The sequence below is a fragment of the Lingula anatina genome, chromosome 6 (assembly GCF_051362555.1).
Source record: "Lingula anatina isolate TDL-2025a chromosome 6, LinAna3.0, whole genome shotgun sequence".
Taxonomy (NCBI): Eukaryota; Metazoa; Brachiopoda; class Lingulata; order Lingulida; family Lingulidae; genus Lingula; species Lingula anatina.
The window spans coordinates 24,005,123-24,023,854 of NC_141772.1; the positions used below are offsets into that span (position 1 = coordinate 24,005,123).

At 37.6% G+C, this 18,732-nt stretch overlaps 1 protein-coding gene across 9 annotated transcripts in view; it reads right to left on the bottom strand.

The window, feature by feature from the left end:
- The window catches only part of LOC106155200 (membrane-associated guanylate kinase, WW and PDZ domain-containing protein 1), a 76,889-nt gene that overhangs the window by 38,336 nt on the left and 19,821 nt on the right, over nucleotides 1–18,732 (bottom strand). For 7 of the 9 annotated variants that reach the window (XM_087015270.1, XM_087015272.1, XM_087015268.1 and 4 more), the window contains exons 5-6: nucleotides 18,466–18,548; nucleotides 16,699–16,761 (exon numbers count right to left, since the gene is read on the bottom strand). In XM_087015270.1, coding sequence (XP_086871396.1) covers nucleotides 16,699–16,761; nucleotides 18,466–18,548 — 146 coding nt within the window. Of the gene's footprint in view, nucleotides 1–11,097; nucleotides 11,439–16,698; nucleotides 16,762–18,465; nucleotides 18,549–18,732 lie in introns of those variants that run through there. The other 2 variants (XM_087015269.1, XM_087015276.1) reach the window with 2 other exon arrangements.

The following is an 18,732-nucleotide window of genomic DNA, read 5'->3' on the forward strand; positions in this document are numbered from 1 at the left end:
TCGCATTTCGGAGTATCAGTCAGAACACCGACAGGATGAGCCCGCGATTGTCCTACAAAAATTGTTCTGGGGTATGATACTCCGAAATGCGATCTGACACACACCTTGAAAACGGGTAATGTGGTCCGATATACCGGTTAATTCAGGATCCTTATGTGCCGAGTCTGGTAGTTGGGTAGGCCTGAGGTTCCTGAGATCTCAGTCAGCTAGCTACTTGATGGCTGTTGTCTCACTAACATTGTCACTCATCTCAGTAATAAGAAATTACCCTACAAATACCTCAGAGCCCTGTCACTGTCATGGTATCTGGGAGTAAAGGTCACCCTGGTGTCAAGACAGCTGTGACATATCCCATTTATTCCATACAAAGAAACCTTGGACTATAAATTCTCCTGAGTAACATATGAGAGTCCTGTCACTGGCTGACTAACTACTAGCTATTTCAAACAGAGATCTATATGCTTCACAGTACACAAGATTTCTGCAACTTTATTTAAGGTACCTTGATGGATACAACCCCTTGATTAAGTTGAGTAGACAGAGTACCTTACACCTAGGACAGACAAAACCTGTCCCAACTTAGACCCCATTTCCATAGATTAGATCGACCTACTTTAGATCGACCTAACTCCCTGGGGGTTCACGCTAAATAGCTGTCAGCCGGGCGGACACGAAAGATAATTATCCCCTTACAGCTTGTAGTAGGCGGAACGGACATTTAAGTCGGATTATCTGAAAGTAATCTAGTAAGACTCCCCGCAGGGATAGATCGATCTAAAATCTATGGGAATAGAGCCTTAGACCTGCAGTCTACTGAATAAACTACCTACCCAGCTAACCAGAGCAGAGATGAGCCCCAATCAGAGGCTCTCTGAGGCTGTCGAGCCCACACCAGAGGCTCTGAGAGGCTGGGTGCCAGCAGTTCTAGAGACTACACCAGAGGCTCTATAAAGCCAGCTACCAGCAGTTCTAGAGCCCACACCAGAGGCTCTATAAAGCCAGCTACCAGCAGTTCTAGAGCCCACACCAGAGGCTCTGAGAGGCTGGCTGTCAGCAGTTCTAGAGTCTACACCAGAGGCTCTATAAAGCCAGCTACCAGCACTTCTAGAGCCCACACCAGAGGCTCTATAAAGCCAGCTGCCAGCAGTTCTAGAGTTCACACCAGAGACTCTATAAAGCCAGCTGCCAGCAGTTCTAGAGCCCACACCAGAGGCTCTGAGAGGCTGGGTGCCAGCAGTTCTAGAGTCTACACCAGAGGCTCTATAAAGCCAGCTGCCAGCAGTTCTAGCCAAGATGCACCAGACCATGGTATTTTCCAGCTGAGAGCCACTGCAGACCTCATCACTGTACTGTCAGTGTAGTAACCTGAGGTATGCCATTGAATACACTCAGATACCATAGTACCTTATACTAACCTGACATCATAGAGAACTCTGGGACAGATACCTCTATCAAAGCAATGTGTAATAATAATAATAATAATAATAATAATAATAATAATAATAATAATAATAATAATAATAATAATAATAATGGTAATAAAATTAATCACCTTTAATGAGATCTGTCTTTTTTAACTCTGAAGCTTAGACTGATGTATTGGGTTTCTATGATATCCAATACATTCCAGGTATACTATACTGTGTCACTGTGACACATAATAAATAATCTAGAATACCAGCAGTTTGTTCTGTTCTCACTCTGTGCTGGCTATAGGATAATCACAAGCATTGTTCTGCTCACATAGTAACTCCACACTATAATCCCATGTATAGTATGTAGCTGTACTTACTCCACACAGTATCAATGCTGAAATATCTCCGAGTCCTCCAGATTTAATCACCTCCATACAAAATCTAAACCAATACAGGGATATGCCCAGCCTGTTTAACTACAACTCCTCAAGAGGTTAGGACACCTTGAGTGCTAAGCAGTAATAAAGTTAAGCTGGAGGTTCCTGGGTGATGACATTACAATGGTCACACATATAAGTCTCCATACACAAAACCCAGGACTTACAATGTTAAACTGACAGAACTGTAACTGTGTAAGAGAGGTGCATACTTCAACCCTGAACTGCCTCCTCTGTGTAAAGACCACATCATGAAAACTAAGACTGAAGGCATGGTCACAGTTAAACTTGGGTCCACCTTACTCAGTACCTCTCATCTCACCATGATTAACCATAGGTCATAAAGCATTTTTAATCCTTAAACTTTCACAAGTATTGGCTGTGCAGCTGGAGAGAATTCTCTGCCATAACCATTCAGTCTTGTGAGAAGGGTCCTACCTAATCCCACAAACTTCACTGAAAGCTCAACAAGGCATGATGTAAGAGAACTGTACTTATACACCTTCATCTCAAAACAGAGAACTGCAATCCAAACCAGACCAGATTTGCTCACCTAACAGCTACCCTAAGATTGCTACCATCACTACAACAATATGAACTGAGTACTTCAGCTACGCGGAGTATATAACTGTAAACTCCATCAAGTGTCCTTACACCTGTAGTAATATAGTGTGAAAACCAGCAGGCAGTAGAGTACTATCACTCCATTAACTCACCTAGACGAGCTCTAGAACAGTTACCTTGAGATACAGGTACCAAGATTTCACCACAACAACTTTACACTCCTAGTAAATCAGGTAAATCACTCTGAAGTGTGCTTGTACCTAAAATAAGGTCCCGAGTTCAAACACCGCATAGAACATCACCATTAGATGTCCTCAGTACTACAGCTAATCCATGGCCTATAGCAGAGAGGTATGATAATTCTCACAGCTATCTCACCATCTGAAACAGTCAGCAGTAATAAAGTCAGGGTAGACTGCCCCTAGCTGTGTGCTGTTCCAGCTCTGTGCTCCACTACACTCAACCAGGGAGAATCTGAGTCAACAGTGACCCTGTGGAATAAGAGCTGGTATTTAGTTGACTTTGGAAGAAGAATAATAAACCAGCGGCCCAGGAGATCCTTGGTTCTGTATAAAACACTCAAACCATGAAGCAAGCTCCAGTCCTACTTGAGGAATTTAACTGATTACCTGTCACTGCAGTGTTTTGTTGCTTTCTATTTCTTGCCGTGTGTTTCTGATATAAAAGCTTCCTTAGTAAAGACAAAACCTTCGTACTTCCTTGCCTACAGCATCTTTGACAAATAACAAATCATCTCTATCTGACTGTGTATTGAAAGTATATAACATTCCTTCCGTACACATGCCATGCACTTGGAATAAAAGGTAATAATTAACATTAAGGTAAGCACCTCTACTTCCTGAGTGACCTAATTACCACTGATCCCAGGTATGTAACACTAGTGCTTCTTCCTGACACTAGATGGCAGCAGCTGAAGTACCTCTGTGTCCTTCTTTATTCATACATTTGGAAATATTTACCTGGCTGTAAAATATTTATTTTACACTTTGCTGGGAGAAATAAAACAGATAACAGGCCAGTGCTTAAAAAACATTGGGCTTGTTAACAAAACATTTGAAAATTCTTACCTTCAGCAAGGCCTCACCTCAACTGGGATAAATAAAGACATTATTCATCGGGAGGGGAGGGGGGGGGGGAATCACGTCAACCCAGGTGACAATCATAGGTAGGAGAGCTGTCACAAACTGCCATCACTTTGTATGGATTTATGCTGCAATTTACAACACAAATTCAAAACCAGGCACATGGCATGGATTTAATGTTGTCGTAAACGTCACACAGTTAATCTGAATGAATAGTCATTTACGCTCTCACAAGCAGCAAATTAACAGTCAGCATTTCTGCACTTATTACAAGGTGTCATTAACTGCTCTTGTGAAATCAGCGTGAATTGTTATTCCCTATCCTACAACCATTTACAGCTTTTATCCATGTCACTGGATTTTATTTCCATCAGGCAGAAATGTAATTAGTGTTTGTCCGAGATATAGATTTGTTAGCAGTTGGAAGGCAATTTGTTATCTTTAACTGATTTCATGTTAATCACTACATTAAGTATAAACTGACTTGGCACATTTATTTTATACCTCTTTAATTAAATAGTCAAGCCTGGATGGAGGTAATTTTTTTCTATACTGATTTTTTTTGCTATTTTCTAAATCTGTCTGAATTGTTCATTACTTCTTATGCAAAGATTTGACATAATAGTTTCTGTGCAAAATTTTCTGACTTCATTCGTGTGATTAACTACATCAAATTAATCAGCAAGACATTATTTTCACTCCTGTGAACAGTGAACAAATGGAAATGTCATTTTCTGACGACATCTGTGCAAGGCTTTTTGCCTATCATTCACTGCATGAAGAGAATTAATGTGAATTCTTCCTACTGTTATTCTAAACACAAATGTAAGGAAATTGTATGTCAGCCACTACCCGTGTGTTTCATCATCATTACTATAAGGCTGTATTCCCAGAGCTTTTAGATCGATCTATCCCCGCTGGGAGTCTCACTAGATTACTGTCAGATAATCCGGCTTAAATGTCCGTCCCGTCTACTACAAGCTGTAAGGGGGTAATTAACTTTCGTGTCCGCCCGGCTGACAGCTATTTAGCGTGAAACCCCAGGGAGTTAGGTCGATCTAAAGTAGATCGATCTAATCTCTGGAAATGGGGTCTAACTCTAATAGCAAGTGTGGATCTTTCACACCAGTTCTTTGTCAAAGTGAGTTAAGGTGTCAAATTTTCTCTGGGATTTTAACTGACTGAGATTCTGAATTAGATCAACTCAACTAAACTGACTTAAATTTGATGGGTTAATGCTGAATTATTCATTCAACTACATTTAAGCATGAAAGTAAAGGGAAGAGATAATATGTTACTGTCAGTCTAACGGAATTGTATTTCTTCCACACCACAATGAATAATTGATGAAATCTTTTCTCTGTCACAAAAAAATGGAACCTGTCAGCCATCTTTTAAATTTATGCTCTACATTCTGTAAAACGTAACACAAAAACAAGAATTCCACAATGTATACCCTGCATAATTCAACAATTTTTCACATCTTCTGTCAGGAAATCATTGTAGAAACCTTACAACCCTCTGCCTGGCTGACAATCCACAACTTGTCCAGGTTGATACTGATCCAGCAAAATGTCAACTTAAAGTGACATGTTCACAATAAAAAAACCACCAGTGAGTAGCCTAATTATGTCTTCTGTGGTTTTTTTTTAACCCTATGGATTTCTTTGACAGGAAATTCTTTCCTTTAAATATGACACCAAAAATGCAGACCTCCATAGATATAAGTAAGCCAGGGGTGTGATAAAAAAGTTACCAAAATATATCAGAGGCCGACTTAAGACGAGGCGAAAATCTCTTGATATCCAATGTTTGTGGGACAATGACTGCATTAACTCATGCATTTTCTATTTTTTTTAACCTATCATTTTTCTTTATCAAAATTGCCTAACCTCCATCACTTACATTTGAACCATGATGGATGCCCTAAATGGAACTGACTCACAAAGAAGATCTAGGCTCCAGTCTCTAAAATCACATTCTGAGTAGGAAAACAAATTGCAATCAAACATGTTAATCTTCGCTGATTGGATTCCAAACTATGCAATCTCAAGTAAAGCTGAGGCAATCCAATTCTGTCCTAAACTTGGCTGATATGCACATAAAGTGGCATTCAGTGCTTTCTATTTGCATCCGATATGTCAATTTTCTAATCAGTCTGGTAAGTCACGTTGAAGTTATGTTAGAGTTACATTACGGTCATTTCAATTACAATCCTCTTTTGATGATTGATCCTAGAAAATCTGACACCTTCAATGTTTTCCCCTTCTTCTGTAAAGTGTTAACTAACTAGAAGACCAATTTAAAAGACAACTTGTAAATTACCTTATATAAATTACACCTTTTAAACTCTTGAAATCGGAAAGAAAACTACCTTAAAGGTCTATGCCATGTGATCCATCAATCTGAACTTGATTAACTTCGAAGCTACTCCAACTCCCATTAGCTACATCAATCTCTCCTCTGCCCACTTCAAAGCAACTTGTTTTCCAAAACAGAATTAGATTCATCCTTTTCAACCTTCAAAAAACCCAATTGTTTTAAAAACAAGGTCATCTGAGACAAAGAAATCTATCAATTCTCATATTTCAAAGCAGTATCCGATGTCTCCACTTTAATTGCTAGATAATCTGGATGTTTAGCAAACACACAGTAGTCAATTTGTAACCCTTATCTTCAAAGCATTTCTGATTTCAAAGCAGGTAAACAATCTTCCTCCACTTGCAAGAGAGTCCAGCTGACTTTGAGGAAGTGAGGCAGTGTTTATAAAACAACTTACGCCTTATAAAGTTGGTATTCACTTCAAGACTGACTTTTTAAAAGTAAATATAAGTATAAGAAGAGGTCCATTCTGACAAAATATTTTATCTATTTTACATAAAAAATTAAATGACCAATGTTTGCCTCCATGTCACTTTTAATACAGAGCTCACAACACAACAGATTATTATCCGAGTGAAGCGGACCAACATGTTCAGTGTTGAGATATTTAGACTCTACAGGAGCTACTGCCCAGTGATGGCCAGTGCTGATATAACAGAGGTTGTACAGTTCAGTGGATATCATGTGTTCAGGCATGGGTGCATTTCACACCTGTCTTATTGAGCTGTATATACTTGGGCAGCCATCTCAACACCATCAGTTTCAAGGTTGAGTAAGTGCACTCTATGGAGGAACGGCCATATCGCCAATATCTGATATTATCTGGTGGCGTAACTATTGATGTCAAATATGTTGCCATGAATCTCTTTTTCTGTAACCTAACATAACCAAGAAAACCATCATCACCCTTCACCAGTCACTAATCTCTTATTTTATCATGTCCATGTTATCATTTTGGAGTTTTACTTGTACCTGTTGCTGGTGTCAGTGCCCTCTGCCTGTATATATACAGTTTTGTATCTACTAACAGTATGTTAAACCTTTCAAAAGAATCTATACAATGATAAAACTTTATGATACTTCCTATCTCAGAGCAATATTTGTATAGCAATAGCTGGGCAGATTACATACCTGACAGGACTAATCCTTACCTGACATTTTAACAAAGATATGATAAGATATACTTTGTAGCTGACAGTTAGTTCTATTCTATTTAAATGTCAATCTTATACTTAAAGGTTAATCTTATAGTTATCCTGTCATATGTAACACATTATGCCAAATCACCTGCGCTGACAAATCACCAGACACCTGTTCCACCTGAGTGGGGTGCGGATCGAAATCTAATCACAGCAAAGTTGCCATACTTGTAATATAGAGGAAACAAAGATATTCCTGTCATCTGGTTCTGAATCTCTTCTTATTCCACCCACACTAATTCAAATCCCTTACTGCCAAAATTATCTTCTTGTGGTAACAAATTCCATCATTTTCCTTTGTTTTTAAAACACATGATTCACCTGTGCAAATCCTAACACCTATCATGTAACATATAACCTGTGATTCAGTCAAAATAATGATTCAAAATCTTGTCACGACAGCTCAAAGTTTGAAAGGTCACAAATTCTGACACTGTCACATTCATCACCATGAGACGGGATTTGGGGATTTTGTTTCTTTTTTGGCTCCTGTTTGACCCCCAGACAATCCACATACCACCAGCTGACTGACCAAAGGCCCAACACTGACCACAGCTGTCTATGAGGTATTTTTGAAAGAAAAAAAAAACTGCAGCGGAGTTATTCAGAAGAAACACATCAAGTGGGTCAAAAAAGACAGATGTGACCAGGTTCTCCTATTTATCTCCCTCACCTTGCGCCTTCACTGTCTTCTGGCAGCCATGATGGACAACAGAGCTGCTGCAATAACTCCTGGCCTAACAGAAAAATTCTGTTTTTTAATCACATTTTAGAAATACAATTGAACTTTTCTTGTGTATCAAGGGGACATTTTTTCAGGATATCTAGTTTCTGGGAATTTTCAGATATTTTCTGCCTATTTTGTTATAAAGAAAATTGTATCACAGATCTCAAAATACTAAAATTCCAACGCTGGATTCTTCATTCCATCTATGTTTTTTCACCCGTGTCAGGAACATCATCATGGTCACAGGATTTTTCTGATAGTTTTTTTTCCTCTCATTTTCCAAATATCTTCCAACAACCTGGCTTGTAAACATCTTGTCCTTTGTGATAGGTAATCAGAGGGCCAAAATAACTATTAAAACATACACTAAAACCCACCCCTTAATCTCAGGGTACAAACCACTCCATATCAGCACTTTACTATTACCCTGTAAGTTGAGCTACAGAAGACTATCAAAAGGGACTATGATCTACTACTAGTAACTATAAGGCATAGAAAACAAACCCCAGTCTCCCAGGGTGCTCTCCATCCACTGTGTATCCCCCAGTGTCTCCAGCCACAAGATCTTCACTGTTTAACTTCAGTTTAAACTCAGGTTTGACTACAGAATACCATCCACATACAAAGCTGTGTTATCTCAGTGTTCAGTGAACAGGGCTGATACCATCAACCTGAATATATTATATCTCTGTGTGTGTGTGTGTGTCTCTGACACTGTCTACACTGGTCAAGATGTGACGTGACATGAGATGGACACTGGTCAGTTCTCTGGACATGTCATACTGATAATGTTTTCATTATATCATTAATAATAATAATAATATAATCCAAAGGGCACCTGTTCACTTAGTTTGGGGATCCACTCCATATACTACATGTAGAGAATTAGACTGGTATTAAAAGTCAGCTCTTCCATCAAATTCCATCAAACTGCATCAAGTCCTAACTTTAATTTCCCACCATAGAAAAAGCACATCATACAACTGACTTGCCGTCAACCTCCAGTGAATAAGACCTGACAAAGGCATATCCTTGCTACTGCTACATGAGTACATACATATAACTGTGCCCACATCAAATCTGCCATCAATATGTATACCATTTACTAAATTAAACCCAGTGTCACACGAAATGGAGTCCGTCATCATCTGTACCACAACCCAGCAGCAAATATCAGCGTACTTGATGGGATTACGTCCGGTTGTAGTAAGATGATTTAATAAGTCAAAGAAACCCTGGGTAGTTTGGTAATTGAAGCAAATCATTAACTGCAGTGCAGATCAATATCTGCAGCATTTTCACTAATGATTTCATGGGCTCTTAGTACTGCCTTGCATGTGCCCTAATTAATTTGAGGAAATTTAATTCCAATATGAATAATTAAGCGTAATTGTAATCTATATTTTGTGAATTGTTTTTCCCATTGCTTCAAATGGAAATCACCTCTGGTAATGAAGACGGTGCTCATTAAAAGCTCAGTCTCAAACCTGGAGTCGATCTAATATACATTTAAGGGGCGGGGGGGGGGGGGGGGGGGGGGGAGGTTTGAGGAAAAAAAAACTTTGCAGTTTCAGAAGTAGGCCATCCGTAACATTAATAATCAAAGATAATACACAAATCACCAAAAATCTTTGATATAACCCTGTCAGTTCAAATGCTGATAATTTATAGTGATGTATCTCAATTTGTCAGGGCACCAAGGCTTCAAGAATAACAGGATTTTTTTATTGTGAATGCCCAAAATACTTACAATAATGATCAGTCATTTGTCTCCATTTTTGTCTCCTGACAGAAGAAGGGGCTCTACAATTGTGTATTATTTGGGCTGCAAAGTAGGGTTGGTATTATGATAAAACATGGCCCAAATTACTAAAAGCTTAAAACTCTGATGCAAAAAAAGAATTGGTCACTTCTTGGTCTGAAAATCCTGCCACCGTCCCATCTTTCCACGTTTTGAAAAGAAGTAAAGATCCTGATCACAACATTACCACCTATCACAGCTGATCTCTATAACAGTTCCTGACATCCTATCTGTTGGAATGTCCTTCATGGCTAAATCTTCCATTGTGATACCTGGATAACCAGCTCTAAGTACAGTCTCATCTTCCAGATCACCTCCTCTCTATTGTGATACGGACAGTCAATTCCCTATTTTGAATATGAACTGTCCATGGACAATGTACAGAGCCTCTTGACACATCCATTACCTGGCCACTCATACCTGGTGTGGCTTTGTCCATTATTTTACCTTGACCACAGCATAGCATTGTCAAGCCTGTAGCCAGTCATTTTAAAGGGGGGTTGGGGCCTTTTTAACTAAAAAATTGGACCTTTTACCAGGAAAACTTCCTAATCATATTTTACCCAGAGCAGACCTTATCCTAGCTAAGAGGGGCAACTCATTTGCACCCCCAAACCCCCTACAGCTATGTGCAACCTGATTGTTTTGAATATAACAAGAAAAAAAAAAAAAAACTAGGCACTGTACAGTACACTGCTCCAAATGCTACCACCGGACTACTCATAACTGGCCTAGTTATCTCTCATATTCATTCTTATTCTTCGACCTGTGGCTTTGACCAAAATGACCACCGGTCACCTATATCATCTAAACACTGGACAGCATCAGTAACAAAGAGATGGACTGTTCTATGTGTTAGGTACACAAACATCACTGCCTCACCTGTGATTTACAAGACCACTGTGCTGATAATCAATACAGTTTTTGTATTGTTCACAACCTTTATGACACATATTATAAACAGATCAGTTCATTACCCAGACTTAAAACAACAATATCACAACTCAATATCACAGGTGAGACTGTAATTATTAAACAAGGGGCACCTGCCAATCAAACAGCTGTCATTACTAACTTCCTGCTCTGTGTGTTAAATGGAATCTACGCATTAAATCAATTATCAAAGAGGATTCACAAAGCACCTTAACTGCTTTTAACTCCAACAGTTTTGAGACTGACTCCAACCTGCTCATTAATGGGAATCTATGCCTACCTGTAACTTTCCACCTGTCCTACCTGAGACTATATACCTTGTATGTTAACACTATTACTCAGAACTATGACTAAACATGGAACACACGGTTTTTACCTGTAATTTCTCACCTATGTTACTTGTTCCACTCTGGACATACCTGACACCAATCCTTGTATGTAACCACAGTAACACAGACTAAAAACCAAACATGGACACTTTCCGCCATAAATGTTGCTGCTGACAGTTCTCTGAAAACAATCCAGCTTGTTCCTACCATATCAAAACTTAATCAGTCTCCACCACTCTGTCTATTACAAGTACTTGTTGTTCCAAGTTCAGTGTAAACTTTCCAGCGTGTATCTGCCCAATTCAATCCTGCTCTCATCAGTATATCTCTTCAGCTAACTCTCCTCGTCTGCTACTCCAAGGATCCTCTTCCTCTTTGTCCCTGACACTGTAAATATCCTGCGTGTAGTTTAACAACCTTAACCTCCACAATGTGACTGACTCTACATCTCTACATCCAGGTACCTGACGGCAGACATAATCAATACCATGCCTTGTTTTTCCCTGTGTTTTCTAAAGGTCCACACGGTAAATGAATCTCTTGGGACACCAGACGGAGATAACAACGGTGCCGAGGATGAGAGCTGCTAGGCCTCCCATTGGTTGATCTTGCTATAACTATTGTTGTGAAGATATAAAAGTGAACTTTTACTCCACAGGAGACACGCACACACAGACAAAAACACAGCCATTGTTATTCTGAACTTCTGCTACCTGTGCATATAAAAACTTTACTGCTGATTTCTTTGTTGAAGTAACTTCTGCTCGCTACTGGCTTACTGCATAAACTTTTTTTTCTTTTTTCAAAAGTCCTTTGTCAGTTTAGCTCCTGCTACTTTTTCAGAATGTATGATCTCCTCAGCAGGGATTACTTTGTCTCCTGAACTCCTCTTACCTGTCTGTAGAAACACTTTTTGAAGGGATTTCATTGTCACCTACAATCCTGCTATTCACTTAGCTTGCATCAACTTTTTGTGAGGCTTCAAGTTAAAAAAAAAATTCACAATAGCCTCTCTTTGACGGGAATTGATCAATGGGCCAGCAAGACATTTCTGAAAGTTGTCACCCTTTTAAATATGTTGTAAAAAGATCTAAGTACACATCTTAAAACTCCAAACTTAACAACCAAATCTTTAGTACTGTTCATGCACATACTAACATTAAGTCAAATGTTTTCAAGTTTATGATGAGTTATAAAAATATATCTCAGAGGAGGAGTCACTAGCAAATTCTCTCTCACCTAGCTGTGAGAGGATGTTCAAATCTTCCACAGTCGCAAGTCTTCTCAGAACGTCGTGCATTTCGTGGCCAGTCTACCAACACCTGCTACTACCCCTAACAACAATATCAATACTAAACAACAACTGGGCCACAATGTCCCTCTGTCTACAACTAGTGGTTGAAGTCTTTATCTGGGAAAAAATCAGTGATGGCCTTGTCTCTGACAGCCCACAGATAGTGCTTGGCTCTGTTTCTATTAAGTCATTATCTCTTTAAATAACTCTTGTCCAGAAAAGGGATAGCTTTAACTTTCTAGAATAAGCTCTATCTAGATAAATGGTCCTGGCTAAAATTGATGAACGCCATCACCCCCTAAATCTTACAGAGTTTAATATGACAACAACTTCATCCCCCCCCCCCCCCCCCCCCATACATACATAAGGCCAACCAGGTCTTACAATGATAACACAGGTACCTTAATCTCTTCTTAATACCAGCTATTGCAGAGAGACAGGACTTAATACCTGGGTTCTAATACCCCCTAATAATGGCTATTAAACTGTACAAGTAGCCAGTGGTCACACCCCTGTACCATAGAGCTCCGGTCACCACTGGTCACTCATGGTCATCATCGGATCATGTCTGGATGGCAACCACGCAGATTAAAGTTTGTATAATGACAGGAATATGTGTATCACATAAGTATCTGGAGAATTACACCCACATCAAAGTTAATTTAATTTAATATGCCAATTTAGACATTAGTACAGTATACAGATGTATGTAAAGTAATTCAATTATCTTGTAAGTAACTGACTTAACATATTTCATTTTCTCTTAGCCCCTTCAGGTAAGTCTTACACAAGATATATCCATGTCAATTTAAATTGGTTGTCAACTAAATTCCTTATAAACTCCAGATTTTTTTTTCTGCAATTAAGAATTTTACTGCCATTCTTTGAATGATTTCCCATAAAACCACTGCTTACTGAATTTTTACATGCATTCTAACTCTTGTCCAAAGTTAACATATCAATCTCTTTAATTGTAGCAAATTGCATTGATGTCAATTGCATTAAGAAAAATTTGACAACCTATTGGATCACTTACAATAACTACATTCTTCTGACAGCTATACAAAAACTTATATTATACACAGTCACTTTGATAAACTACATCTATCAACCCGATACAAATACAACACATCATCATCTAAAAGTGTGTTGAACTTGTCATCTGACACGCTCCGTATTGGCTGCTTAGTTGCACCTGCTGTCGCCCCCTTCAAACGCTAAGCTCACCCCCCAAGTTTCACCTGTCTTTGTCCAATATTAAAAGACGTCTGCCATTTCTCCATGCATTGTCACATATGTGACATATGTCAGTGTCAAGCTGTTTTATTCTCTTTTTTTTTTTTCGACTGTCAAAATGGTGTCAAATGTCACATCAACCCGATGATGAACCATACTAAAGAAATAATGCATCTCTTTCTTGTCCTTATGGACATATTCCAGTTACAAGACTAGAAGATCTATTATGATAAAACAGAGCTTGCTTTGTATATTCCTCTACCCCCCAAAACAATATGCCTAATATTCAAATAAACTTATAAGCAAGTGAGGAGTCCAGAAAATGTTTATTTTATTTTAAAAAAAAAACACAGATTATGAAGAATTGTTTGAAACAAGCTTCTGCAGCTATCCTGAGCTATCTTAACTTCACTGATGCTTTTAAATGTTTTAATTACTATTAAAAAACCAATAAAAAAACAATACTTTCTTCTACATACTACAGTGCCACCTTGCTCCAATGAGCTGAATCCGGTTGATTCTTAATTTCCAGGGAATAATTCTATAATCATCATTTCCCTTTCTAGCAATTCAAATATCTATCTCTAAGAGAATTAAACAACTGAAGTGTCAACCTAATCTCATGCTCTCCATCCTCCCCAGCATTTATCTCCTCAAATATCCCTTTATATCATCTAAATTTAGAACTATTTTGAAGATTGCTCAATTTATTCATGAGTTCTTTACTTAAACTGCCAGACACAATTTCAATGAGGGAGTAAAACTGCCTCCCACTTCTCCTGTAAAGCAATTACTCTGTTGCTCAATATTGTTAGTAAATTTTCTGGCTTTTAACTGAAAATTATCCAGTCCTCCCTCTCAAACAGCTATTTAAAGAAGTATAATTCCCTGAAGTCTTCTTGGTAATGAGATAATAAAGCCTGGTATTACATTAACTTCAGCTACCATTACTGCTGTTTGTTCCACTGGTATCACTACTGGTCTCCTAAGTAATGTTCATAGACACTATTATCTGCTTACTGTCTGAGATCTAAATGATCATCTATTTTAACAAATTGAATATCTAGTGTTCCAGCAAATTTCATACCAGCTAGTTCCATTAGTATCAACTTAAGTGGCTTGAATTTCCTGAGGGTATTATAATCTATATTTATATCCCATGATATTTATTATAATCTCTATGCTTATGCTCTACCCTTAGATACAATACATTAACTATTTGGACTGAACTGTCACATTCTGCCAATTTTTTCACTTGTTATTGCATCAATATTTGATAATTTGGATAAGTGTTTCCATGCAGTAACCATTATCAGTTAATACAACATGACATATCAACATCAATTTGGATCACCCTTTTCTACTTCATTCAATTCAGTTGGTCTTCAGTTCACATCAAAAACAGTACATTCACATACTAGTAGACTGAAACTGTCAGCAACTGTTATCATATGAGTTTCACCAATATTTCAATCCTCTGTAAAGAGGTTTTTAATGCCTTTTGCTTTGCACTTTCACCTGTGTAAAACCTGATAATGAGCAACATGTAATATTTCCTACCGAAAATTAAATATTTATATCAGTTTAAAAAATACACATGCAGCTACACACTGCACACTTCCCACATACACAGCTAATGTGATTTTAGAGTTTGCTGTGTCATTTGCCAATTGGGATGATCTAGACCATAAACTTTTCCAGGAAGAAGTTTTCCAGATAAACCTCTCATCCTGGAGGCAGAACAAAGCCACTTCTTGTTATTTGTTAACTGTTTATTAGACACAAAGATTACCTGTTCATGTTCCATTAAGCATGAACATTTCATCTGTCCCTGAGCAATTGAGACAAGGTCACTGAACTGCCAGGATACAGAACTGGAAAAAATTGTCAGTTGTAGGAAAAAAATCACATGCCCCTAGTCAGTGTTTGCCTCTTAGGAAAATTAGTTGCTGGACTGAAAGTCCAGCCATCTTGAAAAGTAGCTGGACTGAATGTCTGCTGGGTGGGAAAACTTCTCAGCCCAGTCTGAAAGTTGTCAGCCCCGGGTAGACGGTCCAGCCTTAATTTCTAACACTGCCCCTAGTGAATAGTGTAAGGAATAGAATACACTGCAGTTTGCTGAAGTGGCTGAATTCTTTCAGTACTTCGTGCCAAATGTGTCATTTCAAAGGTTAAACATGTGTCATTTCAATAACAAATGGAATTTTTATTATGACATTTAAGGAGAACAAAGAAAAGCTATGAAATATAATAATTCTGGAAATAAGAAAAAATACAGCTGCATGAATGTCCAATTCAAAGTTTACACATTGACTGAAAAAGATGCATATTTTCTTCTATCATAAAACAAATAAAATTCAAGACAATTATAAATGCACACATAACACTAGGCATACAACAAAAGACAATATTCATTATTTATCATAAATATGAAAGTGACTGCGAACACACGTGCGTGCCCTCACATATTCATTATTCACCAACAGTGTAAACACCTCAATGAAGCAAGCCAGGTATTTCCTCTTAGCATACCTCCCATACTTCCCAGCACCACAACTAGCACCTGAGCACCCGAGATTGACTTCCCAGGGATAACATATCACATTCCCGGAAATCCCAGATTCCTGGAAATCCAGGTGCATAAACACAGCTGTCAGAAACGAAAACACAGAGACCTGATTAAACCTCTGGGATGTGGTCTTTATTATTACAGTATCACTGTGGATGCTGAACATGCCCAGCTGTGTGATCTGTTCTGATTATCATTGCGCTGGTTGAGACCAGTTCTCATCTAACGCAATCAAAGACTCAAGGCCTGTTCAGTGAATTTTCCTCTTTACAACATCTTTTTTCCAAAATATTTTTCTTGAACTCTTTGTAGTTTTTTATAAACAAAACCAATTTTTTTTTTTTACGTGAGCATCTTGATCTAAATCAGAAGGGTTTCAACAGGCAAAAAGATTCTGAGAAGAAAACTGGACATTGGCCTGATTTTAAACAGATGACACGGTGCAAGTTGAGATGAAATTATAATAACAGCAATTTCATGAAGTCAGTGAATTAAATGATCTTATGAAAAAATGAGTGAAATGAGGTGAAATCAAAACCAATCAAGGTGATACTATTGGCTGCAGAAACTGCTGCAATGTGAAACAAAGTAGCTGAGGCAATGATTGCGCTAGCTGTGACGTAATCTCACCTACTGCAATCTATTTGTAGTGAGGCACATGGTTTGAATGGGAAATGCAACATAAATACAAGAATGTAGGGTAACATACCTGGCATTGTGGGTTTTAAGGGTTGCTGATCTTTTTCGACTTTTTCAACTTTATTTCTTCGATCTGTAAGCAGGAAAGATCAGCAAATATTTTTGAAGAATTTTGATGTTCATGTGACATGGATAAGACAAAATGACAGCCAAATAACAACAGATTTCAAAGTTTGATAAACAATTTACATGCAAAAGTCAATGCCTAAGTTGCTGAAGAAAAAAAAATACAACAAATAGAGGTACAAATAGCTGCACAACATGCTTACCTACTAAAGCTAAGAATTTTGCCAAATATCACTAAATATAACTAACACAATACCAGGTACGCAGGATTAAGATAAGAAATGAAAAATGCAATGAAAAAATGAAGAGCTCCACCAGTTTCAATATCCAAACCTGCTTTTAAGACATGCAGTGAAAGAAAAAGGGTGCGAGTGACAAGAATGAACAAAAAGGTGCTTTAAAAAGTGTCCAATGATGAGATGATATCTACTTTCTTAATATCTATTATGAATAACACTATATTAATGTTAAAGAAAAATTCCTGTTGACAAATTCACATGTATAAAATTTAAAAAAATAAATTTTTGGTATGAATATCAAAATGATTTTGTGATTGATAAACATATATAAATAATTAGAAATAACAGGTGTGAAAAAAATAAAATGCAAAATTGTTTCCCAATGACCTTTCAATAAAGAGACAGTAATAATATTAAAAAGCTATTTGGATACAGTAACTATATTACATATAAAACTGGGCCTTAAGGGGAAAACAATGACAAGTATAAGATGATTAGAATCTGTTTCATGGTGTGTCTGATCAGCAGATCAACCCCCAGCGCTCTTGAAGATAAATAACATCATGCAAGCCACAGTACAACCAAGACAACAAACCCACATCCACATGCACAGAGAAGATCCAGAATTCACAGTCACTAATACAATGGCAAAAATACAATAATGTCCATAACAGAAATGCCATAAACAATGCACGTTATTTCACATTTAAATTGTCATAAGTATTAGTACACAACATATGCCTCAAAGCATTGTGCACAATTCAGAATTTCTCTATATAGATGGGCAATACGAAAGTGAGAATTTTCTCATCAAACCCAATAACTCATTTACTAATAGCAATCACAATGCAATATTTAAAAGAGGAAATCATATAACATTTTCATACATTTCACTCATGTGTTCTGAAAACAGGGGAAAACAAAATCAAGCATCACAAATCAGTACCTTCAATACTGCTACAAACATGAATGCCATCGTCACAACAGAAGACGAACACATAGTTCACTGTCCAAAGGATCTTCACTATCAGTACAGACAGTTTTTTTTTGTCTGTTGTTTTCACAGAAATCAGTTCCAGGAGTTCATATAATATTTAACATACACTAATATGATGAGTGTTTTCAGGCTCATACTGGCTGGTCTAAATGCTAGCCAAAAATGTAATTCATTTTAATTTTCAATTTTGCCAAAAATGTAATTCATTTTAATTTTCAATTTTAATCCCATATTCTATCCAAATAAAAAACAAAGCAACAGTATGAAAACAAAATTGTTTCTTGAGATAAAAATATTTAGCTTAGTATTTCTATGTTCAAAAGAATTTATGAATTTATTTGGCTAAGAAGAACCTGCTTCCCCCCCCCCCCCCCTCAAGGTTCTCAAACCTCAACCATCCACCTGGTCTCACAGACCCAGTTCATACCAGTATGAGCCCAGAACACCTGTGACAAAGATAGCATAAACAACTCACCATCTTCATCACACTCTAATGGAGACTGTTTCTTCTTCTCTGATAACCTTGGGTCTAGCCAGTGTGTTGTCTCAGTGTTGTGGCTGGAGGAAAAGTGATACCAAATTATTATTTTACTTTTTGCTATATGCTGTAACATCTATATTACTATCTGTGTTCTTTTGGTATAATGAGAACAGAGTTAATGACTGAGAAATTATAAAAAAGAAATATAATGTACTTTCTATAATCAAAATTTGAATGTTATCAAATTGCCAATTAAAACAT